General features: G+C 43.8%; 1 protein-coding gene across 1 annotated transcript in view; it reads right to left on the bottom strand.

Annotated features, from left to right (window-relative positions):
* The window catches only part of neb (nebulin), a 64,719-nt gene that overhangs the window by 22,317 nt on the left and 14,531 nt on the right, over window positions 1–27,871 (bottom strand). The window contains exons 30-109 of the mRNA XM_086091029.1: window positions 27,242–27,448; window positions 27,058–27,162; window positions 26,874–26,981; window positions 26,371–26,682; window positions 25,620–25,826; window positions 25,415–25,519; window positions 25,202–25,309; window positions 24,803–25,114; window positions 24,004–24,210; window positions 23,825–23,929; window positions 23,653–23,760; window positions 23,244–23,555; window positions 22,852–23,058; window positions 22,673–22,777; window positions 22,486–22,593; window positions 21,511–21,822; window positions 21,196–21,399; window positions 21,017–21,121; window positions 20,033–20,140; window positions 19,640–19,951; window positions 19,261–19,464; window positions 19,062–19,166; window positions 18,884–18,991; window positions 18,245–18,556; window positions 17,974–18,177; window positions 17,635–17,739; window positions 17,451–17,558; window positions 17,056–17,367; window positions 16,756–16,959; window positions 16,579–16,683; window positions 16,350–16,457; window positions 15,915–16,226; window positions 15,621–15,824; window positions 15,443–15,547; window positions 15,214–15,321; window positions 14,813–15,124; window positions 14,173–14,376; window positions 13,974–14,078; window positions 13,580–13,687; window positions 13,188–13,499; window positions 12,782–12,985; window positions 12,483–12,587; window positions 12,296–12,403; window positions 11,923–12,234; window positions 11,677–11,781; window positions 11,493–11,591; window positions 11,319–11,420; window positions 11,066–11,173; window positions 10,681–10,992; window positions 10,495–10,599; window positions 10,310–10,414; window positions 9,797–9,901; window positions 9,602–9,709; window positions 9,412–9,522; window positions 8,992–9,189; window positions 8,471–8,575; window positions 8,293–8,397; window positions 8,067–8,171; window positions 7,879–7,986; window positions 7,577–7,690; window positions 7,287–7,484; window positions 7,008–7,112; window positions 6,828–6,932; window positions 6,637–6,744; window positions 6,420–6,527; window positions 6,222–6,329; window positions 6,048–6,152; window positions 5,850–5,954; window positions 5,505–5,603; window positions 5,321–5,425; window positions 4,794–4,898; window positions 4,590–4,694; window positions 4,399–4,503; window positions 4,213–4,317; window positions 4,027–4,131; window positions 3,843–3,947; window positions 3,130–3,234; window positions 1,909–2,013; window positions 282–383; window positions 88–195 (exon numbers count right to left, since the gene is read on the bottom strand). Coding sequence (XP_085947155.1) covers window positions 88–195; window positions 282–383; window positions 1,909–2,013; window positions 3,130–3,234; window positions 3,843–3,947; window positions 4,027–4,131; window positions 4,213–4,317; window positions 4,399–4,503; window positions 4,590–4,694; window positions 4,794–4,898; window positions 5,321–5,425; window positions 5,505–5,603; window positions 5,850–5,954; window positions 6,048–6,152; window positions 6,222–6,329; window positions 6,420–6,527; window positions 6,637–6,744; window positions 6,828–6,932; window positions 7,008–7,112; window positions 7,287–7,484; window positions 7,577–7,690; window positions 7,879–7,986; window positions 8,067–8,171; window positions 8,293–8,397; window positions 8,471–8,575; window positions 8,992–9,189; window positions 9,412–9,522; window positions 9,602–9,709; window positions 9,797–9,901; window positions 10,310–10,414; window positions 10,495–10,599; window positions 10,681–10,992; window positions 11,066–11,173; window positions 11,319–11,420; window positions 11,493–11,591; window positions 11,677–11,781; window positions 11,923–12,234; window positions 12,296–12,403; window positions 12,483–12,587; window positions 12,782–12,985; window positions 13,188–13,499; window positions 13,580–13,687; window positions 13,974–14,078; window positions 14,173–14,376; window positions 14,813–15,124; window positions 15,214–15,321; window positions 15,443–15,547; window positions 15,621–15,824; window positions 15,915–16,226; window positions 16,350–16,457; window positions 16,579–16,683; window positions 16,756–16,959; window positions 17,056–17,367; window positions 17,451–17,558; window positions 17,635–17,739; window positions 17,974–18,177; window positions 18,245–18,556; window positions 18,884–18,991; window positions 19,062–19,166; window positions 19,261–19,464; window positions 19,640–19,951; window positions 20,033–20,140; window positions 21,017–21,121; window positions 21,196–21,399; window positions 21,511–21,822; window positions 22,486–22,593; window positions 22,673–22,777; window positions 22,852–23,058; window positions 23,244–23,555; window positions 23,653–23,760; window positions 23,825–23,929; window positions 24,004–24,210; window positions 24,803–25,114; window positions 25,202–25,309; window positions 25,415–25,519; window positions 25,620–25,826; window positions 26,371–26,682; window positions 26,874–26,981; window positions 27,058–27,162; window positions 27,242–27,448 — 12,222 coding nt within the window. The remainder of the gene's footprint in view (window positions 1–87; window positions 196–281; window positions 384–1,908; window positions 2,014–3,129; window positions 3,235–3,842; window positions 3,948–4,026; window positions 4,132–4,212; window positions 4,318–4,398; window positions 4,504–4,589; window positions 4,695–4,793; window positions 4,899–5,320; window positions 5,426–5,504; window positions 5,604–5,849; window positions 5,955–6,047; window positions 6,153–6,221; window positions 6,330–6,419; window positions 6,528–6,636; window positions 6,745–6,827; window positions 6,933–7,007; window positions 7,113–7,286; window positions 7,485–7,576; window positions 7,691–7,878; window positions 7,987–8,066; window positions 8,172–8,292; window positions 8,398–8,470; window positions 8,576–8,991; window positions 9,190–9,411; window positions 9,523–9,601; window positions 9,710–9,796; window positions 9,902–10,309; window positions 10,415–10,494; window positions 10,600–10,680; window positions 10,993–11,065; window positions 11,174–11,318; window positions 11,421–11,492; window positions 11,592–11,676; window positions 11,782–11,922; window positions 12,235–12,295; window positions 12,404–12,482; window positions 12,588–12,781; window positions 12,986–13,187; window positions 13,500–13,579; window positions 13,688–13,973; window positions 14,079–14,172; window positions 14,377–14,812; window positions 15,125–15,213; window positions 15,322–15,442; window positions 15,548–15,620; window positions 15,825–15,914; window positions 16,227–16,349; window positions 16,458–16,578; window positions 16,684–16,755; window positions 16,960–17,055; window positions 17,368–17,450; window positions 17,559–17,634; window positions 17,740–17,973; window positions 18,178–18,244; window positions 18,557–18,883; window positions 18,992–19,061; window positions 19,167–19,260; window positions 19,465–19,639; window positions 19,952–20,032; window positions 20,141–21,016; window positions 21,122–21,195; window positions 21,400–21,510; window positions 21,823–22,485; window positions 22,594–22,672; window positions 22,778–22,851; window positions 23,059–23,243; window positions 23,556–23,652; window positions 23,761–23,824; window positions 23,930–24,003; window positions 24,211–24,802; window positions 25,115–25,201; window positions 25,310–25,414; window positions 25,520–25,619; window positions 25,827–26,370; window positions 26,683–26,873; window positions 26,982–27,057; window positions 27,163–27,241; window positions 27,449–27,871) is intronic.

The following is a 27,871-nucleotide window of genomic DNA, read 5'->3' as shown; positions in this document are numbered from 1 at the left end:
AAAAAAAACACAAAGAAAATAAGCAACATTTTTCAACATTTCTTTCTTTTTTAACCGCCATGCGTTCAAGGGTTTCAGGCCACCTACATTGCTGGTGAAATCCTTGACTTTCTTCATGAGGTTTTGGTGCGGGGTATCGTAAGGTAGGGTGTAGCCCCGGGCCTTGTTCTTATTGTACTCCATCTTGTAAACGATCTGCGGGAAAACAAGCGCTTTCACAGGAACTATTTTTTTTGTAAAGATACACAATTAAATGTAGAGTACCCTTCAATAAAACTCACATCGCCAATCTTCTTGCCACGCTGGGTAGTTTCATACTCAGGAGTGTCCAGGATGGAGGTGAACTTGTCCTTGGCACGTTCATATTGTTCCCTGTAACGCCACTGAAGAAGTACAACATGGACCAAGTCACCATAGTGGACCACATTGACCACTCGTCTTAGTCTGACTATCAATGTGTGATCCCTAACTAAGGACAAAAAGCTAGAACCACATGACTTCTTCAGAGCTGTACTTCTCAAACTTTTCCTGACATACCCCCATTTGGAGGACATACAGTAAAATGGGTTGAGTTTAACTTTATTCGAAACAGATTACCGGTAGCCAAAATCTAATCACTAAGAGTAACTCCAAAATCTAATCCTTACCCCTATTTCTAGCCCTAACTCCTAAACCTAAATCTTTCCTACAAACGGTAATTTTAACACTAATAATGACAATACACGAATGATAATACACCCTGTCATTCTGTCAAGAGTTTGAAAATCAGTGCTTTCAGACAAGAAATCATGTCAGAACTAACAATGATGAATTACAATAACAATATAAATGGAGTATGTGAGGTTAAAAACATGCTTTTCAGAAGACATGCGTGAAAACAGTGAGGGGTTATTTGCAATGATGACCAGTTACCAGTTGCAATATCTTCACAATCTTGCCATGTGTTTGTAGGGCAGGCTTGGAAACTGCTGGAACCAGAGGTGGGGGACCCGGGGTCACTTAACTTGACTTGAGTCAGACTTAAGCCACCAGCTTTAGGATTTGCTCGGCTAAAACTTATAAAAGACTTGACACTGACATGGTATTCTTAAGACTCTACTTGCCTTTATAAATCTATTTACATTTGCAAATCTGCATTTTTCAAGTCTGGCAACCCACTAGCAGGCTCTGATGCAAAGTTGAGATGCCACCTCTTGAAGTACCATGGCGAGGAGCTTAACTTGATTTATGACCTGCTTAAGCTTAACCCAAAAAATGACTTGACTCAACTTCCACAGCAAGTTGGAACTTGCTTTCAAACTCAGGGTTAAGACTTTACTCATGACTTGCTACACCCACCTCTGGCTGTAACTACATATCAGAAGCACTACATGAAAGATGAATGGCAAATGGCGAGATTAGCATGTGATGCTCTATGTGGTCAGGCGTGAGCTTTATTTTGGCAGCAGATGGGATGAAACAGCAGAAAGGGATGAGCTTGAGATTCCGCCAGTTGGTGGAAATGGTGAGCGTCTGATGGTGCAGCTACTCGCTAACTAGCTAGCTGTTTACTTTGATGTTTGATTGGCAAATGGCCAGATTAGCGTGCGATGCGCTATGCCGTGTAAGATGTATTTTGCCAGCAGATGGGATGAAACAGAAGGACGGGATGAGCTTGAGATGCCATCTGTTGGTGGACAAGGATTAGTGTTTTATGGCGCAGCTACTCGCTAACTAGCTAGCTGTTTACTTTGGTGTTTGAATGGCAAATGGTGAGATTAGCATGTGATGCCTCTATGCGGTGTAAGCTTTATTTTGCCAGCAAATGGGATGAAACAGCAGGAAGGGATGAGCTTGAGCTTCCGTCTGATGGTGGACAGGGATGAGCGTTTTGTGGCGCAGCTACTCGCTAACCAGCTAGCTGTTTACCTTACTGCCCATATAGGTCTGTTCAAGGGCGGTGAGGATGTCAGGTCGGTGTAGTTCATTGCAGCCGCTCTTGAGGAGTTCCTTTGCTTTGGATTTATACCTTTTCTGTCAGTACACACACATCATGCCACAGTTAAAAAGACACATTGAGGCAGTAGTGACACTGAGGGGTCAGGATCTCACGACCAAGCTCGATCCGGATCTGAGAACAAGTAGTTTTGTAAAAATGTCTCAAGACATGTTACGGATAAAAGACATAGACCGTCATATCCATGCGGAAACAACCACCAGCAGATCTGTAGACAATCTCATGCCCCCAGAGGCTTTTTGTAGTGGACGATGCAAGCCGGTCTTGCTGTTACCAGGACATTACCTGGCTCATCTTCTTGTTCTCCTTGGCCATCTGGAAACTAGGATGATCTGTGTTTATGGTGAAGTGATCCCTGGACTTCTCAAAACTAATTTTGTAGGCCCGCTGCTCAGAACGTCAGAAGCAAGTTAAAGACAAGTGTCCAGGAAACAAAGTGCAAGCAAAATGACAGCGATTCAAAGGAGAACATCCCTTTCAGAAACATTGGATTCAACAATACCACCAATTTATCAATTGCTTACAAGATGAAGGTCCAATAATGTTGTATAGAGGAACCTGAAAGTATATGCTGCGAAAACTCAAGTCTAACCAGTTCTTTTGACTGTCATCACAGGTGTATAGTTAGTATAAATACACCAGTTTTAAAACAAAGGTGGGTTTTATGGCTAGCTGTGTTTACCTGTTTTAAGAAACCTTACATATTTTACAAATCCGTATCTATAACCAGATATTTTTTCTTAAATTAAGTCATACTTTCCTAATTTCATTACTTGTTGCTTAGGCCTAATTTTGCTGTTAAATATGTCAAATCAAAGCAAAATATCCTTATTCTTTGTCTGCCAACATAATTTTTCTTAGCAGGCACTTTTTGTGAAAGAGCATTTTACTTGTTTTAAAAATATTTTAACTTGTTATTGAGATTGTTTTCCTTAAAACAACAAATACCTTAATTATGTAGGTGTAGGGCAGTGTTTTTACGAAAACTTGCCAAGTAAAATGTTCCTTTTTATTTGGCAAATAAAAGTTGCTTTAATTAGGTAATATAGTCTTCATTCCGTTCATTTTTTCTGGTGTTTTTAGGCTCAGTTTTTGCAGTGTAAGTCTAATCTTGCTAAAAAGAGACAACTTACTCCATCGATGAGGCTGGTGGCGTGCCTGGCCGTGTGGAAGAACGGCGAGTCAGAGGTGTACGTGAAGTTTCCTCTGAACGTCTTGAAGGAGGTCTTGTATTCTACCTGGATATCAAGTAGAAACAGCACAGCGTCATAAAAAAACAACAACAAAGTTCTAAAAGCTGAAATGAAAATGAAAAGTTGAATATACAAGTCTAGCGTTAAACGTGCTATCTGTGTCAGTTTTTCAGTTTTAGGTTAGCTTAGCAACTAGCATGGCTTCTCTGTCTTTCCTCATCATCCCTTCTTCAGAACGATACCTCAGATCAGAACAGAAATGTATTTTATTTGCTGCCACAGAGATGATGGTTACTGACTTAGGAGTGACTTCACAACTTGCTTAACCGCAGCAGTAGCAAGTCAAATTTGTTGCTATTTGTAGCTAGTTAGTGCGGCATAAGTAGCACTGAGCTACTACAGCCTTGACCTCCAACTGGGACGTTGCTCCACTTTAATGCAGGTACGTCCAGACCAGCGAATCTTTTTGGGATTGGCTAGGCGGTTGATTCTCTGTTTTACAATTCAATATTTTTTGATAAGGCGCAAAATGTAAATTCTGCGATGCCAAACCGCTTATTTTGATCACTTGAGGGTGCTTGTGTACCACACTTTAAGAATCAATTTTTTAAAAATAAACTAAATATGAAGTTGTAAGGTAAGAAGTGACTCACTTCACTGTACAGTGTCTTGTTCTTCTCAGCCCGCAACAACTCGGGCGTGTCCCACACGAAGCAGCCGATTCCCTTCAGCCAGTCCAGGTCCTCCTTGTACTTGACCTAAAAACCCCAACGCGCCACAGTTTGAAGCCAGGATGGTGGATTCCATTTCATCAGGAAAATCTCGAGTGGCTCTCACCGTGCTGACGTTGTCGTTGACAATCCTGTTGAAGAAGAACTCGGGACGGTCCGCGATGGACTTCCATGTTCCCCGGGAGCTAATGTATTTCTCCCTGTACTTAACCTGAGGCGGGAACGGTTTGATTTAACATTACAACAGTCATTTTGTGAACATTGTGGTAAAAGGTTAAAGGGAAGTGCTGACATTGCTAATGTCGTCGGTAACTCTGCGGTGATAGACGATGTCCAGGGCGTCCTTGACGGTGTGGTAGTGGCCTTTAGCTAGCTCATACGTCTCTTTGTAGCGCAGCTGAGGAAAGCACAAAACCAGATTTTGGTTACCAACTATTTCAGCTTCAAAAGTTTGTCACCTCCACCTATTTAAACTCACATCGCTGGACTGGAGGTAGGCCTTCTTGGAGCGGATCAGAAGTGGCGTGTCACCAATGGTGGTGTACCTGTGCTTCATCTTCTCATATTGTTCTTTGTACTTGTTCTAAAAGAGAAATAAAAAGCAACCAGTCTTGGTGGTTTTTCAAAAACTGTGGTCAAAAACGTGCAAAGAGGTAGGTAGTGACTTACATCACTGGAAATCACTTTCATTTTCCTGCTGTGGTGTGTGTGTGGGGTTTCGACTTCCAGAGTGTAGTGTGGTCTGTGTTTAGCAGCGACGTCAGTGTACACGTACTGTAGCGCAAGGGGCATAGGCAGAAGTTTGTAAAGTCATCCAGTTTTGACTTGACAGATGGTAAATTGGTGGGGAAAACTCTGTGTGTTCAAACTCACATGATTGGTGAGTTGCTGGGCCCATTTGGCTCTCTTGAGTTCTACTGCGTCGGCGGTGGTGGAGACCTTGCCCATATACTCTTTGCTGTTAGCTTTGTAGATCAGCTGAAAGCAAAAATCCCAACTTGAGTTCAATTTAAGACTTTACACTTGCTTTTAAAACCAAAGCACAGCCATTGATGCATTTTTTTTACTTTTTTCCCCAGACTATCTGTTAGAATAAATGTACACAAGTTATCCCATATTTACTCTTATTGTATTTTAAAGCATGACTAATGCTATACTGTGACCTTATCACAAGATAGCGGCTGGAACATTTTGCAGTTAAACTGTTGTACTTTGACTGAAACCTTATATATTTACATATTTTTCGGACCAAATGGCGCACCGGATTATAAAAATATGGTAGTTCTCTATGTTAAGCACAAAGTGACCCTATAGTATCATGCAATGGTAATATTACTTAGCAACTTTTAGCAACGTCCCCAATAAATGAGTCAGCAAGACTGGCTCCATTCAAGACTCACCAAGCTCAAATGGCTCTTGAGCTCAGACACTCGCTTGTACTCTGGCGTGTCCAGGACCACAGAGTAGTTGGGCAGGTTATTCTTGGCCACCACAGGGTAGTCCAGCTGTGAGTTAAAAAAAATAAATTAGATAAATGAAGGCGACCAATGTACAAAGAAAAATGTGTTGTCGGAGGATACGTACTCTGTACTTATTAAGCTTGCGGATGCGGATCATTTCCGGGGTGTTGTACAGGAAACAGCCGATGCCCCTCATCCATGACAGATCCTCTTTGTATTTCAGCTGAAAACATACAACTTTAATTATAATTATATGAAAAAAATATATGGTTTATAAAGTGTCTTTAGAGGCCCCAAGGATGGATAATTAACAATAGGTTTGGGGGGGAAATATGTCCAGAGAACCAGCATTCCATATTTTCATAGGGAAAGAGTTCCAGAGGTAGGTTTGGGTCTCTGTCACTGATGTCCAGAGTTTGGTGTTTGGAATGGACTTAAAATAACGTCTGACAAAGAAATGTGTTCGTACCTCGCTGTTAATGTGGCTGACGTGGTAGAAATGCATCAGTTCCGGAGTCATTGGCATGGAGATCAGCTGGCCTTTACTGCTGTTGTACTTCTCCTTGTACCACAACTACAAAAACATTGAAATTGAAATGTAATTGTATTGTAAAAAAATAATAATGATAAAGGAGCGAGACAAAGATACTATAAAAAGTCACAGTACATCGCTAATATGATCCTGGTTCATCTTGACTTGTTTGATTTCAGGGGTGTCGTAGGTGGTGTGGATCTTGTCCTTCTGCTTGTGGTAATCCTCGCGATACAGGCGCTATGTGGAAGAGAGAATGCAACGTTTGATTGCGTTTAAATAAGAAAGTCACGCTGGACCTCGCCTCACCTCATTGCCAATCTTGTTGGCCTTCCGATAGTTGACGAAATTGACACCCTGTGGGTGAATGGTGTAGCCCTTGGCCTTGGTCATCTCATACGCCTCCTTGTACTTCACCTATGCAAACCAAAAGAAGACATGACATGAAAGGTGCTTGATTGGGTTTTGCAGTCATTTTTTAGACAGTAGTAGTCGTAGTATACTTACAAGGCTGCTAATAAAGGTGTTGTGCTTAGCCTGCTTGATGAAAGGCATGTCATAGGGCAGAGTGTATCCGGTGGGCATGTAGTTCTTGTTGGCCTCCTTGTACCAGGCCTGAGAGAACAGAACACAGTGAGAATACATTTGTGGTGAAGTCATCTTAAATTGGGTGGGTATTTGTTCATATGACTTGATATGAAGATCACCAACAAGGTAATCTTACATCACTCTGAATGTGGTGGGCCAGGCGAGCCCTTTGCCCTTCCACGGTAACGGCAGGAGAAGTGTTGGTTCCCTTGATGTTTGTGTGGTAATTGGAGCGATAGTGCAGCTGGAGGAAGACAACACAGTTGGGAAACAGCGAATTGATGCCTATGACGCGACGTCACGACAGATAGGGAAGAACTGTCTTACGTCACTACGGTTGACGGAGTTCTGCTTGGCCGTCTCGTAAACCGGGGTTTCCATCACCACCGAGTAGTCCTTGAACGCCTCCAAAGCATTGGCTCGGTACTTGTTCTGGAATGGAAAGCATGTGTGAATAGCATTTCAGAGCACATCAAAGCAGTAAAAAGGTATTAAATAAGAACGAACAATGCTCTGAATGTCGCCGGCATGCTTGACACGCAGGATTTCCGGGGTGTCCCAGGCATAGCAGCCGATGCCCTTCAGCCAGTTTAGGTCGTCCTTGTAGAAGACCTGCATAACATATCCATTTTGACAATTAACAACATTTTAAAAAAACAAGTTTGTAGTTTGTCCAAGAGGACAAAAGATGCTACACTGCAAAATAGGACACAAAAATTACCTGGTAAGAAGAAATATCTTTGCAGATGAAGAATATTTTTGAGCATTTTTTTTTTTTTTACTCACGTCACTCAGCTGTTCGTTGACTTTGCGCGCCTCGACGTACATTCGCATATCGGGAAGGCAGACCCACTCGTGCAGATATTTGCGGTAGTTGATTTCGCTGACTTTGGTCTGGGTTGAATGAGCAGAGACGATCTCCAGCATGTCTGGCGGGATGTGGTTATTTGCCTTGGATTTCTCGTAGTCCTCTTTGTACAGGCGCTGCAGAGATGAGACAACGGGCGTTTCTTTTATAAGAAAAAACCTCGAGTTGTATTTCAATGTCAAATAAAGCTGTGAACGTTTTGCCTTACGTCCAGGACCAGTCTTCCAGCTTTGAGGCATCGGAGGGTGGCAGGATCGTCCTCAATGGACTTGGGAAGACTGTAGAGTGACTTGAACTTCTCATAGTCCTCCTTGTACTTTACCTGAAAAGCAAACCAAGACTTTAGTTCCTTATTAGGTCCTATTTCTTGACCACGAGAGAGTGAAAGTTTCGCTCGAAAACACAGTTTTTCACCTAGCAGATGGGTCTGGTGGGTTCACTATAAATCTAAATATTATAGTGTCCAATCAAGTTTATTTGTGTGAAGTGGAATATGAACATGATACTCACACTGCTGACAATGTTCTTCTGATTTTTGGCATGTTGCATAGAGGTTGAGTCGTGTGGGATCTGGTAGCCCTTGGCCTTGAATTTATCCCAGGCATCAGTGTAAATTTTCTGAAAATCCACATGAATTATTATCATCACGTCACCATTCTGCATGTCTCAAATAAGTATGGCGGATTATCTCTACGTACGTTGCTGAAGAACAGTTTGAAGTTGTGGCATCTGGCGTAGTCGTGGGTATCCAGAACTGTGGTGTACAAGTGCTTCTCTTTATGGTAACGCTCCCGGTAGTTTATCTATTGGCAGAGGTGGAAAAATTCTCAGACTTTGTACTTAAGTAGAAATGCAGACACTTGCTGTTTCCAGTGAATGCTCACATTTAATATACTATACTGACATTTTTTCAAAGTAACTTACATCGCTGGCCCAGGTATGACCCAGCACAGCAGTCACGTAGGCGGGTGTGTCGGTCACAATGGAGTAATTGTCGAATTCCTTCTTGGCCGCGTCTCTATATTTCAGCTGAAAGGCAAGTAGGGGAAGTTTTATTTCAGTTATGGTTCTATGTTGTGATTGATTGCCTGATGCCACGCACTTCACTCTGTAGGTCGTCGGCCTTCTTGGCACGAAGGATCTCGGGCGTGTCCCATACGTAGCAGCCGATACCCTTCATCCAGGTCAGATCATCTTTGTAAAACACCTAGTAGTTGATGACAAAGAAGAAAAAACAAATGAGAAAGCTGCTGAGTCCTTCACTACGGAAGACCGGATGGCATTGGAATGAATCAAAGAAATGGCCTCCTTTTTTGCAAAAGAAAAGTTTGGACTGTGTTCTTGATCTTGTCTCCAAGCAAATTTTGCTTTAACACTGACAGTGTTCTATAGGGAGCTTGAAACAGTCCCAAGAACGGCGTGTGTTCCCACTACATTTGCGCAGGTTTCAGCAGAACCTGCTGGTCTTTGGAGGATCACGAGGGAATGTCGAAACAGTGAGAGTATAACTGCAAGTATTTTCATACTAATCAAGGTACAGAAGCGATACAGAGGCTGATAACAATTACCGGAAAAAACTACTTGCATAGAAACTGAACAAAATGTAAAGATTAAGAAACCTACATCGCTGAGAATCTCATTGGTCTTGCGGGCTCGGATGGCATCCTCCTGATCGGGGTGGCAGGTCCATTGGTGGAGGTATGTGCGGTAGATGATGTCGCTCAACATGTCCTGGCAACGCTTGGCCACCTTGTTGGCGATGACGTCGGGTGGGATGTGGGTCTTCATCTTGGTATGGTGGTAGTCATGATGGTAAAGCCTCTGTAAAAAAAATACAGGAAATGTCGGAGGTTATGAAATTGTAGTGGTATTACAAGTGTAGTGTTCCAAAACTCTTTTTTAGTTGACTGATATGTAAAAATCCCTATATGGTGAATAGAGAATGAGTGAATCATAATGAACACAGCAGCTCAGATTCTGCCTCAGGGTGAGCCATGGAAAGCCTTGATATGAATTATGATGTTTCTGTGAAGGTTTGCTTACCAGTCCCTTGTTCTTCTCCTGACCACCACACCGTATAACCTCGGGGAAGTCCAGCAAAGTTCCGGCGATGTAGTGTCCTTTGGCCTTCTCATGGGAGTCATGGTACTTGACCTAGAACACCAACATAATACAAATTCCAATCTGTACCAATAGAAGAACCAGAAGAAAGGACAACTGATCGGGTATTTACATCACTACTGATGTCTCTGCTCTTCTTTCCGCTGACAAGTGGGATATACTCATGGTCCAGATGGAAGTCAGCAGCCTTGGAATTGTTCCATTGCAGTTTGTAGAGTTTCTGAACTCAGACAACACATACATCGTTATATCACCTCTAATTGAGAAAAAAAAATCCCAAATGAATGAGCTATATGACTCCCGTTACCTCGCTGATGTTCTTGGACGCCTCCCTGCTGTGTGCCAGTTGTGGGGTGTCATCTGAACCAATGTAGTGACCCCTCTCTGAGTTGAAGGTTTCTTTGTACTTCAGCTATGGATGGAAGAAAATGTGTGAAAATGGCGGTACAGCTACATTGCGATTCATTGTTCGTGACATTGCAGATTTTTAGGTGATGTTTTTTATTGTTTTTTACAGTTGATAGACAAGTTTGAATCTATAGGTGTGAGACTTCAGTGTAACGTGTTGTACCACAACATGGCAGTCCAATGAAGATCCAAAAATAAGAATTTATGCCTGTGAGTATTGTTGTATTAAGTACTTTGTTTATACATGTGTGTTAAAATAGCAGTTGTTTGAAGGTTTACTTAAGCTTACCGTAACATGTATGCTAATTTCTATTAGCACATCAATGGTATTTCACATTATATGTTAGCATTAAGCTAGTAGACTCTAAATAAGGCTTTACTTTACTTGCCCGGTTCCTGTTTTAATACTTACATCGCTGAGGTTGGCAGCGTTTGTCTTCGCCAATATAAGTTCTGGGCGGTCCACCACCAGGGTGAATTTTCCAAATTCGTCGATTGCGTCTTTCTTGTAGAGCCTCTGTGAGAAACACAAAGACATCCATATGAGAGACAAATTATTGAAAGTAAGGCGGAATCATACAATGGACCAGAATTTACATCGTTGAGTATTTCCTGCGCTTTTCTGGCTTTGACGTGGTCCACTGATTCATGGGCCACCCACCCGCATCCTCGAAGCCATTCCATATCTGCCTTGTACACAAACTAAGAACAAGAAGTACAAGATGTGGGGATTATTTGAAGTCCGAGCAGTGGATTTTTGTTTTAATTGATCTGACGACTCACATCACTCTGAAGATCGTAGGTTTTCCTGGCCTGGATGACGTCGTTTTGGTCAGGCAGGCACGTCCACTGGTGCAGGCGAGTCCTGTAATGGTCGTCATTGACTTGAATCTGGCACTTCTTGGCTAGCTCGAACTGCAACATGTCCACGGGCAGGTTGAACTTGGTCTTGGACATGTTAAAGTCCTTCTTGTAGAGAGCATTGCTGGCGATCTTGGCCGAGTTCAGGGCCAGCATGAGGAGCGGGTCGTCCCGGATGCTGAGGGCCCCGATGTGGTGGCCCACCTGCTTGCGGTATCCCTCCAGGTATTTGTGCTGCGGATAGATGATGGGAATTGGTTCTAATTCCAATTTGGGCAATTTTGTCCACATTTAAACAGCTACTCACTTTGCTTTGGACATTAGTGTTGCTAATGCACTGCTTTATGGACACTGCATCTTTAGGTATGAAGTACCCAGTGGCCTTGACCTTGTCCCAATCTTGGGAATACAGTTTCTGAAAAAAAGAAAAAAAAACATAAAAATTAGTGATTGCTACAATCATGTTATGATAGTCTAAAAGTTTTGCTCTCCTCTTTAGGTCAGTGCTTCTCATTGTGTTCTGACAGCCCACCACTGAAAATATGTGACCATCCTCTTACCGGGTGAATGTTCTTAGCTGCCTCTTTGGCAGTGACCATGGTCGGCGTGTCCACCAGCGTGTAATTGGTCTTTTCCTGATGCCAAGCCTCACGATATTTGGCCTGAAAATAGGTTCAAAGACGGTTAGCAAGAGCTAACAACAACCTTAAATGAAGAATAATATAAATCCAGACCTCATTGAGGATGTCAGCGGCATTTTTAGCGCAAGCCAAATCGACTCGATCGGTTGGCACACCGAATTTCTGCTCGTCCAGCTTGACCCGGTAGCCTCTCTGAAAAGAGAAACACAATTGAAGCTCACTTCTAAAATGTACATACGTAAAAGAAAAAGTGAGTCGACTCGTAAGTCAGACTTACCTCAGCCAGGATCTTCTGTGCGTTCTTCACCTTCAAAACCTCGACGGACTCATGAGGAATCCAACCGCATCCACGTAGCCACTCCAGGTCAGATTTGTACACAGCCTGAGGAGCAACACAGTACAGAATGTATACATTTGGTCATATCAGGATCGATATCCAAACTTTTTTTCCAGGTCAGTCGGCTCTCCTCTCTGTGTTTTTGTTTTGGTGGCAGGGAGAATGGATAAAGGTCTACAAACTTACATCACTCTGGAGGTTGTAGACCTTCCTGGCCTGGACCACATCATTGGAGTCAGGTAGGCACGTCCACTGGTGCAAGTGAGTCCGGTAGTTGAAATCGTTGACTTGAATCTGGCACTTTTTGGCCAGCTCCAGGTTCAGCATATCCACGGGCAGGTGGAATCTGGTCTTGGAATTGTTGAAGTCCTTTTTGTAGAGGTTGTCGCTGGCGATTTTGGCCGAGTTCAGAGCCAGCATGATCAAGGGGTCGTCGTTGATGCTGCGAGCGCCAATATGGTGGCCCACTTGCTTGCGGTATCCTTCCTTGTACTTGAACTAAAAAAAAGAAGAAAAGTTAGTTTCTTATTTTGAACCTCATCCGTCTTTTTTTCCTTACGTCGCTAATGATATCTCTGGACGCTTTGGCCTTTAGTACGGCGATAGCATCCTCCTTGATATGATAGCCTTTGGCCTTCTGGTCATCCCAAGCACTGGTGTACAGTTTCTGCACAGATTCATTTAGGAAATGGTGACAAAATCAAACATTTCTGAATGGTGGAAAGTGCTTGCAGCATAAACCTTACATTGCTGATGTTGATCGCATTTGCCTTGGACAGCTCCATGGCTGGAGTGCCTGTTGGAAGATTGAAGGCCGTTTTTTCGTTCTCCCACAGCTCCTTGTATTTCCTCTGTTGAAAAGAAAACAAGAGTGTTTAGTTTTCATTTTAAAGGGCCAAACCCTATTTAATAACTGCTTGGCTTTAATTGGTGGAGAACAGTGAAAGGATTAGAAGGGTGAAATGTGTGGCATAATAATAGAATGAAAGAATGCTGAAAGCTCTTCAGTATTAAACCCATCAAGAAGTGTTATTCCCCGACTCACTTCACTGAGGTTGTCTGAATTTTGCTTGGACAGGACGATTGCAGGCAAGTCCACCACGCTGGTGAACTTGACCGTGCTGGGCGGCTGGCGGTAAAGTCTCTCGTTGAGGATATTCTGTGCTTTCCTGGCTTTGATGACGTCCACTGACTCGTGAGGTGACCAGCCGCATCCTCTCAGCCACTCCATGTCGCCTTTGTACACGGCCTGGAAAATATGATTCCACATTTAAACACTGCAAAGCACAACTGGGACTTTGTAGCCTTGCATATAATTGCTTCACGTTTCTTAGAGCCCATCGGGCCTCTTTGGGTTCTCGTTTAGACCGGAAGTGTGTCATGAACTCAGACAACAGAGTTTAGAATTTGAGTGCTTAGCAAAAGTAACAGCATAGGTCTAACAAACGTACATCACTCTGGAGATCGTAGACTTTTCTGGCCTGAACCACGTCGTTGGAGTCCGGCAGGCAGGTCCACTGGTGCAGGTGAGTGCGGTAGTTGAAGTCGTTGACTTGCTGCTGGCACTTCTTGGCCAGCTCGATGGTCAGCATGTCCACCGGCAGGTTGAACTTGGTCTTGGTCTGTTCAAAGTCTTTCTTGTAGATGTTGTTACTGGCGATTCTGCCGGCGTGGGCGGCCAGCATGATCAGAGGGTCTTCTTGAACGTTGCGAGCCCCGATGTGGTGGCCGCGCTGCCTTCGGTATCCAGTCTTGTACTTGTACTGAAATTCCAAAGCAGAGTTGTTGATCGACGTCTTATCAAGAGTAGAAAAACTTGTGGTTGAAAGAGGAGCAGACTTACGTCACTAATGATGTCTCGAGAAGCCTTGGCTGCTACAACCGATATGGCGTCTTTGGGGAGGAAGTAGCCATTTTTAATGTTTTCCAGGTAGCCTTCACGGTAATGTCTCTATTGGAAGGAAATGGTGGTCAAAGGTTGATGTAACCACTCATGAAAAGTTAGGGATATTTGGGCTTTTGGAGGAAATTTCTGGATGAACCTAAAATGCCCGACAACCTCTTGCAGGTGAACTAAATTTTTGTTCAACGTGCAGGTTTTGCAATAAAAAATGAGTGACTACTGAAGTGCATTTCCATCCTGGTTCATCCTGAAATTTTACCTGAAAGTCCCTAACTGTGAGTAATGCATATATACATATTTGGACAAAAACGTCTTGCATTCATCAGAGTGTTACCGGGCTGGTGTTGAGCTTATTCTGCTTGGCCAGGATGATCTCAGGTGTGTCAGGCATGATGTGAATGTTGGTTTTGTCGCTCTCCCACGCAGACACATATGCTTTCTGCAAACATCAAAAGGTTGGATTGCGAACAACTGTTTTGTTTTGTTTTTTGGCTTGACATACAAATCCGAATGAGTGTGTACACAGTCTGTACCTTGTCCATGATCTGGGCGTTGGCCAGGGCCAGGGCGAACGGCATGTCGCTGGTCTTGGCGGTGAATTTGTAGTTGCTGGGATGCTGGCGATACAGCCGCTCACTCAAGATCTCAGAGGCTTTCTTTGCATTTTCTACTTCCAGTGCGCCAACGGGTGCCCAACCGTATCCCCTGATCCATTCCATGTCTGCTTTGTACACCACCTACATGAGAGACGATGCAATTTTCGTAAGTGAGTGTGCTCATTGGTAAAAAGTTCAAAGTTACTGTGATGCCCTTGCTTGTGGGTAGTCAGTCATTTATTGAACGGGAGAAGCAGTCAAACAAACAAAATGAGAACACACACAAGGAACGGTGACTTCGACTTCATCTCTTGACATCACTCACGCCCCTTAAAGGCCTACATCCAACGCACAAATAGCACAGTATGTACAATTACAATTACACAGTTTGTTTCTTGCAGTTATCTTTGATTATGTTTTGTTATGTTTTTTGGAAGTGGCTATTTTCCTTCATTTAAGATGCGCTGTGAACAAAATTCAGCCTGGGAACACGGAAATAGCATTTCATTTGATTTCAATAGTAAAAACTGGTAATGGAATGGATTTAAGTCAGGGTAGCACTACACCAACTACTCACATCACTCTGAAGGTCATATGCCTTCCTGGCCTGGACCACGTCGTTGGAGTCCGGCAGACAAGTCCAGTTGTGCAGGTGAGTTCTATAGTTGAAGTCGTTGACTTGTATCTGGCATTTCTTGGCCAGTTCCAGGTTCAGCATGTCCACTGGCAGGTGGAATCTAGTCTTGGACTTGTTGAAGTCCTTCTTGTACAAGTTGTCGCTGACGATGTTGCCCGAGTTCAGGGCCAGCATGATAAGAGGGTCGTCATGGATGCTCAGCGCGCCAATGTGGTGGCCGACCTGCTTGCGGTATCCGGTTTTGTACTTGTACTGCGTGAAGAGGACAGTGATAAATCATGGTGGAAAGCCAAACTTGACTCAAACTGACACCAAACGATTTGTAATTCATGTTGACATACATCGCTAATGATTTCTCTTCCGTGTTTTGCAGCCACGATGGAAACCGCGTCGGATTTCATGACGTAGCCCTGTCGGAACATGTCCTCAACGGCTTGCTTGTACACTTTCTGGGGGAGAGAAAAAAACAACACATTTATAAGACAAAAGCATTTGGAAGCATTGATGTCCGGCAAAATAACTGTTTCCACACTAGTTTGGAAATTACTGCAAGTAATCAATGCCGTCTACCTGGCTGAGGTTGTAAGCGTTTGCTCTGGAGAGCAGAATCTCAGGCAGGTCAGCACCGACGTGGTTCTTCACCTTTTCGGCCTCCCAAGCAGAGATGTAATATTTCTGTAATGACAAGTAAAAGGTTATGGGAAAGAAGGAACTATCATTTTATGGAATGAGAGAAAAAACAACTTACCTTGTTCATGATCTCAGCATTAGTTTTGGCAAGGACCATGGGCATAGAGGTCATGTCTGTCGTGTACTTGAAAGAGTCTTGCTTGTGCCTGTAAAGGCGGTCACTAAGAATTTTGCTAGCATGCTTGGCTTTCTTTACATCCAGTGAACCAATAGGGACCCATCCTACACCTACAATCTCATCCAAGTCAGCTTTGTACACAACCTAATGGGGGCAAAGTGCATTGATATGACATGAGAAGATGGAAGCTCAATCTGGAAGCAACAGTTTTTGAATGCTTCTGACTAGTCTTACATCACTCTGCAGATTGTAGGCCTTCCTGGCTTGGACGACGTCATTGGAATCGGGCAGGCATGTCCACTGATGCAAGTGAGTGCGGTAGTTGAAGTCGTTGACTTGGATCTGGCACTTTTTGGCCAGTTCCAGGTTCAGCATGTCCACCGGCAGATGGAATCGGGTCTTGGACTGGTTGAAGTCTCTCTTGTAGAGGTTGTCGCTGGCGATCTTGGCCGAGTTCAGGGCCAGCATGATCAGGGGGTCGTCGTTGATGCTGCGAGCGCCAATGTGGTGGCCCACTTGCTTGCGGTATCCTTCCTTGTACTTGTACTGACGGAATCAGGGGGAAAAAAACTCAAACCTCCTGCCTTCTGTCCCATGCAGTAGTGGCCTGTAGTCTTTATTTTTTCTTCTTCATGTAAAGTCAACTGGATGTTTTGTTAAATGACTTACATCACTGACAATATCCCGGGAGGCCTTGGCACTCTTCACAGCGATGGAATCTGGTGGCAGGAAATAGCCCTTTTTGATGGTGGCTTCATAACCTTGTCTGTAGTGTTTCTGTAAAAAATAAAATAAAATCACAAATAAGTACAGAGGAAAGCACTACAAGTAGGTACATGGTCAGAGTATTTAATGGAATTAAGGTAAGACTGTCATCAGGTGCAAGTGTGATGCTAACCCTGCTCATGTTGATAGCATTCTGCTGAGAGAGGAAGATCTCCGGAGTGTCGGGGTTGATGTGCACTTTGGTTTTGTCATTCTCCCACGCTTCGATGTAGAGACGCTGGAACAAACCAAATAATTATTCACGGAACATCTGGCATTACTTTCTGGTGTTTCCTGCCAAGATGTCTACCTTGTTCATGTTCAAAGCGTTATTCTTTGCCAGTTCCAAGTTCATCGCGTTAATGGGGCTGGTGAAGGGAATTTTGCTGGGAGGTTGACGGTACTTCCTGTCACTCAAAATCTCACTAGCCTTCTTGGCAGTCTCAACCTCAAGTGAACCATTTGGAGCCCAGCCGAGACCCTGGAGCCACTTCAAGTCTGCCTTGTAGACGGTCTGTGGAGTGCAGCAATAGACGGATGCAGGATGAGAACATAAACTAAAGCCAGAAGGTTTAATTTTAATTTTAATTTTTATTCCAGCTAAGCTCACATCACTCTGCAGGTCATAGGCGTGTCTGGCTTGGCGAACATCATTGGAGTCGGGCAGGCACGTCCACTGGTGCAGGCGGGTGATGTAGTTGGTGTGGTTGACCTGGATCTGGTTCTTCTTGGCCAGCTCGAAGGCCAGCATGTCTACAGGCAGGTTGAACTTTGTCTTGGACTTGTTGAAGTCCTTTTTGTAGAGGAAGTCGCTGGCGATTTTGGCCGAGTTCAGAGCCAGCATGAGGAGAGGGTCGTCCTGGATGCTGAGGGCCCCAATGTGGTGGCCCACCTGCTTGCGGTATCCGGTCCTGTACTTGTACTTTGGGGGGAAAGACATGTCTCAATGGCTTTAGCAGAATACAGTTAAATAGGAACTTTCTTAGAATAAATGTAAATGCTTACGTCACTGGCAATGTCCCTGGATGCCTTGGCTGCTCGGATGGAAATGGCATCATTGCGCATGTCGTAACCCTTCTTCTTGGCCTCCTCATTTGCTTGCTTGTACAATTTCTGTAATAGGCCAAAACCTGCATTAAGAATAACCAACATTGGCACTTTTGAGCTCAAGGTGCAGTTGTTTATTTACCAAACTGTAGTTGACATTGTTGGCTTTTGCGAGAACGACGTCCATGGCATCAGGCATGACATGGATGTTGGTCTTCTCATTTTCCCAAGCTTCAATGTAGCTTCTCTGTAATCACGCATAACATAACAAACTTTGTCAGTCAAAATTTGAATGTGCCCTAAACAAATGGATTTTGGCCTATTTTACTGCCGCTTCTCTTTTTCTTTCTTTCTCCTCCTTTTTCTCTTTGTGGCCCTCAGTAGAAAAATGTTTGGACATCCCTGATCAAAATCCTACAGGACTGTGTTTCTTCCTTTTGAGATTATGGTATAATATTTAGTCATTGTAAAATTTGAATACCTGGTTCATGACTCGAGCGTTAGCCTTGGCCAGCACCATGGGCATATCCTCAGTTGAGACCTTGAACTTGTAGTTGCTTGGGTGTTGACGATACTTATGTTCACTCAGGATCTCACCAGCTTTCTTCACCTTCTCTACATCCAAAGAACCAACAGGGATCCAGCCGATACCCTGCTGCAGCTTCAAGTCTTCCTTGTAGACATGCTGGCCAGGACACAAAGGATTCAGTGAAGCCTCCAAATTGTTTATTAACCAACATTCATTTTCATACATCACTCTGCAGTTCGTATGCGTGTCTGGCTTGGCGAACATCATTGGAGTCAGGCAGGCAGGTCCAGTTGTGCAGGCGAGTGATGTAGTTGGTATGGTTGACCTGGATCTGGTTCTTCTTAGCCAGCTCAAAGGCAAGCATGTCCACTGGCAGGTGGAATCTGGTCTTGGACTGGTTGAAGTCCTTTTTGTAGAGGAAGTCGCTGGCGATCTTGGCCGAGTTGAGGGCCAGCATGAGGAGAGGGTCATCCTGGACGCTGCGGGCACCGATGTGGTGGCCGACCTGGTTGCGGTATCCAGTTTTGTACTTGTACTGGGAAAAGGAATATGGCCATGATTATTTGGAAAAAGAAATAAATACGATTGCACAATGGCAGGAGTTGTTGTCGCATTGCAGATGTCACATAAGCTACACCGGAAATAAGGTGAGCTGTGATGTTCACTTTGACGTCAACAACAGAAGGCGATATGTCAAAATGGTAGCCCCAAGTAAACGGTTGTATTAATATGCTTAACTCTTATTCCAACAATGCAATATTAGGTAGAACTTGAATTCCCCTTTAACTTCACATTGAAACCAAAGTTTTTGGAACATTTCCACCCCTTTGGAACCCAATTTTGTTCAAACCGAACAACTTACATCACTGGCAATGTCCCTGGATGCCTTGGCTGCTCGGATGGGAATGGCATCATTGCGCATGTCGTAGCCCTTCTTCTTGGCCTCCTCATTTGCCTGCTTGTACAGTTTCTGAACAAACCGAAGATAACAGACGTAAAGACAAAGAAACTGAGTCACAGCAACCAAATTGCTCACTTACCAGGCTGTAGTTGATGTTATTAGCTTTTGCGAGGACGACATCCATAGCGTCAGGCATGATGTGGATCATGGACTTATCGTTTTCCCAAGCTTCTTGGTATGCTTTCTGCAATCAACGCCAGACGTACCAGGTGATAAACGGCATGTCTGGTAAAATGATTTGTCGTACTTGGTGTGGTGTCACGGTAATTTTTGAATACCTTGTTCATGACCTGAGCATTTGTCTTGGCCAGCACCATGGGCATGTCCTCAGTTGAGATTTTGAACTTGTAGTTGCTCGGGTGTTGACGGTACTTCTGCTCATTCAGGATTTCACCGGCTTTCTTCACCTTCTCCACATCCAATGAACCAATAGGGATCCAGCTGGTACCTTGCTGCAGCTTCAGGTCTTCCTTGTAAACATGCTGGCCAGGATGAAAAGATTCAGTAAAGAATTGTCCCTAGACTTTTTTTTTCCAATAGCCTACAGTATTCCCCTGTATTCATTTTCATACATCACTCACGCAGGTCGTATGCATGTCTGGCTTGGCAAAATTCTATTTATATTATTATAACCTAAATTCTAGCATGTCTACTCACGTCACTCTGCAGGTCGTATGCGTGTCTGGCTTGGCGAACGTCGTTTGAGTCGGGCAGGCAGGTCCACTGGTGCAGGCGGGTGATGTAGTTGGTGTGGTTGACCTGGATCTGGTTCTTCTTGGCCAGCTCAAAGGCCAGCATGTCCACAGGCAGGTTGAACTTGGTCTTGGACTTGTTGAAGTCCTTTTTGTAGAGGAAGTCGCTGGCGATTTTGGCCGAGTTCAGAGCCAGCATGAGGAGAGGGTCGTCCTGGATGCTGAGGGCCCCAATGTGGTGGCCCACCTGCTTGCGGTATCCGGTCTTGTACTTGTACTACAAGAGGGATTGAATAAGACCACAAAGATTTTCTAGGTATACAACAACTGCAAGTTGCAAACTGACTCATGATCTTACATCACTGGCAATGTCTCTGGATGCTTTGGCTGCAAGGATAGAAATGGCATCTTTGTCCAAATCGTAACCTTTCTTCTTTGCGTCTTCATTTGCCTGCTTGTATTGTTTCTGGAAGACAAAACAAAATGCGGAAACCCTTTAAGAAAATCTTCAGGCAACATTTTTGTGAGTAGTCTACGATGCAAGTGTAACCAGCCTAAAAAGGGGTTAACGCATAATCTTTATTTATTTCCAATCATTATTTGTTCATATTTTACATTTGAGTCTTAAATATTTAATTTTGGAAAGCGGTAGTTTTATTTTGTAAATTAACCGGAAGTAGTGCTAAATACTCACTCTAGCCTAACAACCGAGCACTGGCTTCTGATTTCTTTCATGTGGCTGTAAAACAAGGGAAAACGGTATCCAAACCTGGTTCATTTTCTTTGACTTAACATTTATTTGTCCACGATTTTTCATGGAACCTACCAAAATAAAGAGTAGGGTCTCTTCTTTCATCAGGAAAAAAAGTTGATTTCTATTTGTTTCTGTTTTGCAGCAATTAGCATTAGAATATAGCTAAGTTTCATCATTATTCAAGGGACATCTACCACACCTCCTAACCAGGGGCCTTGTGGTAGTATTGTGCTTATCTTTTTGACCAACAACAGGATATGTACCATGACCTTTGACTATTTCCCCCTTGACTTTTGACTTGGACTAATTTGGATCCTCACGGAGCAATTTCCATAAAGAATATTTTTGAAAAGGACATTTTATTTGTATTTTATTACTTTAGCTATTGGGCCCCTAAAATTGTGCACATGTTGTAAACTGGTGCATATTATGTCCTCACTAAAGGTTTACATTTTTACAACGTTAAATCCTGTGTCCCTACATTATTGCTTCAAGTCACAGCTCCTTACGAACTGAGAAGTGACATGTACATACTCTGAAGTGGGTTACACAAGTAAGATAAACTGTTGCTTGTTTTGGTAAACTCACCACACTGTAGTTCGCTCTGTTGGCTTTGGCTAGCACAATGTCCATCGCATCAGGCATGACATGGATGGTGGTCTTATCCTTGTCCCAGGCTTGAGTGTAGGCATGCTACAAAATTGGGGGTTCAAATACAAAGGTAATTGGCATAACTTGGTCATCCTCAAAAGCTGGTAAAAACCTACCTTGTTCATGACCTGAGCATTGGCCTTAGCCAACACCATGGGCATGTCCTCGGTTGAGACCTTAAACTTGTAGTTGCTCGGGTGTTGACGATATTTCTGTTCACTTAGGATCTCACCGGCTTTCTTCACCTTCTCCACGTCCAGTGAGCCGATAGGCACCCAGCCAGTACCCTGAAGGAACTTAAGCTCTTCCTTGTAGACCACCTGTAATGAGACGAGAGTGAAATAACAAACTCATGTATTCGCTTGAGTTACAGTTTATATCTTAGACCAGTACTTCTCAAATTGTTTATTAACCAACATTCATTTTCATACATCACTCTGCAGTTCGTATGCGTGTCTGGCTTGGCGAACATCATTGGAGTCAGGCAGGCAGGTCCAGTTGTGCAGGCGAGTGATGTAGTTGGTATGGTTGACCTGGATCTGGTTCTTCTTGGCCAGCTCAAAGGCCAGCATGTCCACTGGTAGGTGGAATCTGGTCTTAGACTGGTTAAAGTCCTTCTTGTAGAGGGCGTCGCTGGCGATCTTGGCCGAGTTCAGGGCCAGCATGAGGAGAGGGTCGTCATGGATGCTGAGGGCCCCGATGTGGTGGCCGACTTGCTTGCGGTATCCGGTTTTGTACTTGTACTGCGAGAAAACACAGGTTTTGCAATGAACTGGCCGATAAGCAGAAGGAATTGTACTAATTGCAGCAGGTTATGGATAATTAGAAATAGAGATGGAATGACATGTGACTTCAAGTTGGAGGTGGGAATGCATCAAGGATCCGCTCTGATCTCCTTCTTATTTTCTATACAGTAGTGATGGACAGATTGACAGATGAGGTCAGACAGGAGTCTCTGTGGACTATTATCTTTGCAGACACACTTTGTGATCCGCAGTGAGAGTAGGGAGCAAGTGAAAGATAAAGAAAGGTAAAGAAGAGCATTGAGGTGGTATTAGTAAAAAGGTGGAAAGTGACGGAAGAGAACCAGAAGACAGGACACAGAGTTGGAAGTGGCAGAATTGAAGATTGAGAAATGTCTTTGGGAGTGATGAAGATGGACAAAATCAGGAATGAGCTCCTCAGAGGGACAACAAACACTTGAAGGTTTGGAGACAAAGCTGGATAGGTCAGACAGAGATCAACAACGAAGAAGAAGACCAACAAAGGAGATTTATGGATGTAAAACATAATCTTTAAAGATAGCTAGAGTTAGAGCAGAAGATGGAAGCAAACGATTTGCTGTGGCCACCACTGAATAGGCTTAAGCCCAAAGTAAAAGAAGAAAAATACACTCAAGTACTTACGTCACTTGCAATGACAGTTGAGGCTTTAGCAGCCTGCACGGAGATAGCATCAGCACGAAGATTGTGACCCTTCTTCTTGGCCAGCTCATTATCCAGTTTGTAACGTTTCTGATGACAACAAGGAAATATTAGTTTCAAAATGTGAACCAACCGTGTGGGTAAATAACAACAGTTCTGAAGTTCTCACCTCGCTGTAGTTTTTCTTGTTTTCACGAGCAAGAACAATGTCCATCGCGTCAGGCATGATGTGAATGGTTCTCTTGTCGTGGTCCCAGGCTTTGGTGTAAGATTGCTGGAAGCACAAGTCAGTTTGAGTTATGAGCCACGAAAAATGACAAGAACAGATGTTTCTGTGCTTTCCAGTACCTTATCCATGATCAGGTTGTTGGTGGTGGCCAGTGCCAGGTCCATGGAGTGCATGTCCTTGGTGAATTTGAAGGTGCTGGGATGCTGGCGGTACCCATGTTCCCTCAAGATATGGCCAGCTGTTCTGACTTTCTCCACATCCAGCGAGCCGATGGGAACCCAACCGATTCCTCGAATGTAGTTTTGATACTCACTCTTGTACTGATTCTGTAGAAGAAGGAGGGACATGTTCCTTCAGTTTCCTTTAATGTCAATTACAGTCTATGAATTTAGGAAATTATAAACATTTGTAGGACAATGAAGTATAAATTATTCTTGGTTTTTCACTGGGTGGAAATAGAGGATTACTGTACTATAATTTAAGATTTTGAAGGTTCTTATCGGGATCTTACATCACTGGCAATAAACTGCATGTTCCGGGCCAGTTCCAGGTTCATAGCATCAGGTAGGACGGTGTAGTGGGGTATAAGCCTCTTGTATCCAGTCATGGTCTGCACAGCTGAGGCGTGTTTTGCGTGGGCCACGCTCATCATATCCACCGGTGAGTGGTACTTGAGCTTGATCTGGTGGTAGTCCTTCTTGTAGTTCCTGTCACTCTGGTGCTTGGCCAGCTCCATGTAGTGGACCAGCAGAGGGTCGTCCTGCAGGCTACGGAGGCCCACGTGGTGGCCTCGCGCTTTCTCATAAGCCAGTTTGTATTTGTACTGGAATGTAAAATATAGACCAAGTCTCATTACTCCAAAAACTGATAAATTGGGGTACTTGTAATTCAAGGTACCACTATTGATTTTCCCCACTCACATTGCTGGCAATGTTGGTATTAGACTTAGCGGCGACAATTGGGATGGCGTCGGCTCTGAGGTCGTAGCCCTTGTTGGCCATTTCCACAAGGCCGGCTTTGTACTTTTTCTGTTGAAGGAAGGAAGACAATCATGTAGCTGAAAGGAGTGAGAATTGTTATTTATCATCTTACGTTGCTCATGGTGATGGCGTTGGCCTTGGCCAGGACAATCTCTGGAGCATCCGGCATGACGTGGACAGTCAGTTTGTCCTTTTCCCAAGCGGCCGTGTAAGCTTTCTGAAAATTAATTCCACATAAATTAGCATTTTTGGGGGCGACAAGAGCAAGAGATCAATTTCATTCTTTCGCACCTTATTCATGATCTGATTGTTGACCGTGGCCAGAGCCATGTCCATGGAGTCCATAAGTTTGCTGTACTTGAAGTTGGACGGGTGAGTGCGGTACTTGTTCTCACTTAAGATATCCCCGCCAACCTTGGCGGTGTCAACCGCGAGCGAGCCAATGGGGACCCAGCCAATACCTTTAACGTAGTTGTTCCAGTCTGACTTGTAATCACACTGGAGGGAGAAAGGCATCATTAGTGAATGGATGGAATCTCAGACCAGAGTTGTAAAAACCACTGGAACAGAATTTTAAAAATACCTAAATTATGTGACTAAGTTTTCTTATTACCCTGAACATTGCTAGAGCACAGGTCTCAAACCCAAGGCTCAGAGGCCGTATGCGGCCTTCCATGTGCCTCTGAGCTGTATAGTTCTCCGCAACACTTCTTCACGTGTAAGTCTGTGTGTCGTGTTTTAATGTGAGCCTGTTTGATGAATTTTTTTCCCCCCAAATCCATACTGTGTTCCCCATAGAGGAACTTAGTCTGGGTTGTTTTTTTTCTCTGTCCCTCCCTAAGGTTTTTTTCTTTCAATCTGCGAAAACAGGGCGCTGTAAAAGATTACCTGGCAGAATCCCGTTTTGTATCCCCTTGTTGGTCATTATCTTTTATTATTCTGTATTCTCTTGGATGAATTTTTGTCTGTTCCATGACAATAAAGTTATTCTGATTCTGATTAAGACTTGAGACTTATGGCTTGCACATTTGTGACCCACACCCATCAATGAAAACGGTGGTAGGTGACTCTCGCTCTTATGCAAACTTACATCACTAGACAGGGTGTTCATGTTACGAGCCAGCGCAAAGCTCATGGCATCCGGAAGAAGAGCGTTGGTGTGTTGCATCTTCCTGTAGCCGAGCATGGTCTGGGCGGCCGAGGCCTGCTTAGCGTGGACCACACTCAGCATGTCCACCGGTGAGTGGTACTTGAGCTTGCCCTGGTGGTAGTCCTTCTTGTAGCCCTTGTCACTCTGGTGCTTGGCCAACTCCATGTAGTGGACCAGCAGGGGGTCGTCCTGGAGGCTACGCAAGCCCACGTGGTGGCCCCGAGCCTTCTCGTAAGCCAGTTTGTACTTAAACTGCAATGATGAGTCGGACGAGTAAGTGGGTAGTGCGTAATTGGGTTGTGGTGTGGTTCAGGAATTTTTTTTTTTTTGGTGACTTACGTTACTGGCGATATTTGTTCCTGACTTGGCGGCTACGATGGGAATGGCATCTGCTTTCAGATTGTAGCCCTTGTTGGCCATCTCCACCAGACCCGATTTGTAAAGTTTCTACAAAAAAAAAAACACACACATCAATACTTGCATGGAGCACAGTTTGCAGAGAATATGACAGACTTTTGTCATTCCTGATGTGACATTTTGAGGTGAACTTACATCGCTCATGGTGATAGCATTGGCCTTGGCCAAGACAATCTCAGGAGAGTCCGGCATGATGTGGACTGTCTGTTTGTTCTTTTCCCAAGCAGCCGTGTAAGCTTTCTATCGATGAAAAGCACAAGAAAAAAAGATGAGCTTCGGCAATGCAGGTGCTATTTGGCAAGTTGTTTGACCTCCATTTAATTGCTTAACTGTGCCACACCTTATCCATGATCTGGTTGTTGACGGCAGCGAGGGCAATGTCCATGGAGTCCATCAGCTTACTATACTTGAAGTTGGAAGGGTGAGTGCGATACTTGTTCTCGTTTAGGATATCACTGCCAACCTTGGCGGTCTCTACCGCGAGCGAGCCAATGGGGACCCAGCCAACACCTTTGACGAAGTTGTTCCAGTCATACTTGTAATCACACTGGTGTGAAAAAGAAGTCATTGGTGAGTGGACTGATTCTCGGGCCTGAATTTTAAAAGCCACCAAAAAGTTGCGACTGGCTTTGATTATTATCGCCTGAATAACATCTCTACATTAATAGATCATCTGTCAAAACAAGACATAGAACCGCTAGATCATTTTCAGTGGATTGTACTATTGCAATGGGGTTCTACAGGTCTGAACAAAGACAAATCCAGGTGCAAAATGCTGCTGCTTGAATTTTTGCCAGTATCACATCACACTGGTCCTAAAAATCTCTCAAAATAAAAGATTACATTTTGAAATCTACAAATTCTGAATGGTCTTTTAGTTCCCTATGAGACTTCCAGAATTCTTAGTTCGTAAGGTGTGTTCTTCTTACCAAGTCTTTCCTGAAACAAACAAATCCAATTTGTAACTTTGAAGTCTTGAGAGACTTACTCGTGACTAACTCCCATCTCGGATATGTTGTGACCAAGACAGAGTGGATGACATGACTCATAATTTGCTTAACTGAATTAATGACTTGAGGATATCAACTTACATCGCTAGACTGGGTGTTCATGGTACGAGCCAGCACAAAGTTCAAGGCGTCAGGGAGGAGAGCATTGGTGTGTTGCATCTTCCTGTAGCCGAGCATGGTCTGGGCGGCTGAGGCCTGCTTGGCGTGGACCACACTCAGCATGTCCACCGGTGAGTGGTACTTGAGCTTGATCTGGTGGTAGTCCTTCTTGTAGTTCCTGTCACTCTGGTGCTTGGCCAGCTCCATGTAGTGGACCAGCAGGGGGTCGTCCTGGAGGCTACGCAAGCCCACGTGATGGCCTCGCGCTTTCTCGAATTCTTTCTTGTATTGAACCTACGAAACAAGGCACGTGTGACTTAGTTTTTAGGGCTAGAAACTGTATGTTCACTTAGCATGCCAAATTTTACTGTTCCATCAGCAGATAATTTTGACTATTTCAATACTTTTTTTCTATTTTTTTAAGCCCTGTTTTTGTAGGGTAAATAAAATTGAATTGAAATGGAAAGATTGGTGGTTTTACACACATTGCTGGCAATATGTCTGCCATGCTTGGCATGCTGGATGGGAATGGCATCTGGCCTCAAGTCGTAGCCTTTGGCGATATCTTCCAGCCATTTTTGCTTGTATTGACTCTGCATGGAGAAAAACATACATTCAGATCTGTGTCCATCAAGTCAAAGAATATGTCCATAAATGTTGTCCTCTCACCTCACTGAGGGTCTGAGCGTTAAATTTAGCCTGGATGAACTCAGGGCTGTCGGAGGGCAAGTGGTAGGTATGCTTGAACTTCTCACCAGAAGCTTTGTAGGCAGTCTGCAGAGGTAAACACATGGACGTATAAAGTTGGGGTGCACATTTTCAACACAAAGATTGACAACCGAATGCCTCATACGGTGTCCAGCTGCTTGGAATTGCTCAGAGCCAGCGACATGTTCATGCTGTCACTAGTGCTGGTGAACTTGAACGTGCTGGGATGCTGACGGTAGTTGATCTCGTCCAGGGCAGCCTTGGCAGCTTTGGCCTTCTCCACGTCCAGGGAACCAATCGGAACCCACCCGGATCCTTTGTAATAGTTTGTGTAGTCAGCTTTGTAAACATTCTGTAGAAAACCAGAGATATTTATATTATAATGTTGCTTAAATAAGGTAGTATATTAGGTTCCTCCCAATTAATCGACCGGTCGATTATGGCTATTCGAGCATCAGTCAAAAATAATCAGCGAAATGGCTGATGTTTGGCGATTGGTTTTCCCCTTTATGTTGTCTAACCATTTACAGTAGTTTTACATAAGTAACACTAATCTCATTATTCAAATCATTAAAGTCTTTACTTCTTCATCCTTTTTTTAGGCCAATTTTTTTGCAATGCATGTTTACGTATTAAAAAGTTTTACCAAGTCAAACTTCCCTGTTCTACTGCCAGATAGCTTTGCTCAAATTAAGTACCAGTAAAATATTCCTCATTTTGATACTTTTTGTCATTTTTGAAAAAAAATTCCAATGAAAAGGGAAAGAAAAGAAAA

The sequence above is a fragment of the Leptonotus elevatus genome, chromosome 12 (genome assembly GCF_054856555.1).
Source record: "Leptonotus elevatus isolate MCC_2025b chromosome 12, RoL_Lele_1.0, whole genome shotgun sequence".
Classification (NCBI taxonomy): Eukaryota; Metazoa; Chordata; class Actinopteri; order Syngnathiformes; family Syngnathidae; genus Leptonotus; species Leptonotus elevatus.
The sequence above is the reverse complement of the archived record's forward strand: the minus strand, read 5'-3'. Positions and strand labels throughout refer to the sequence as shown.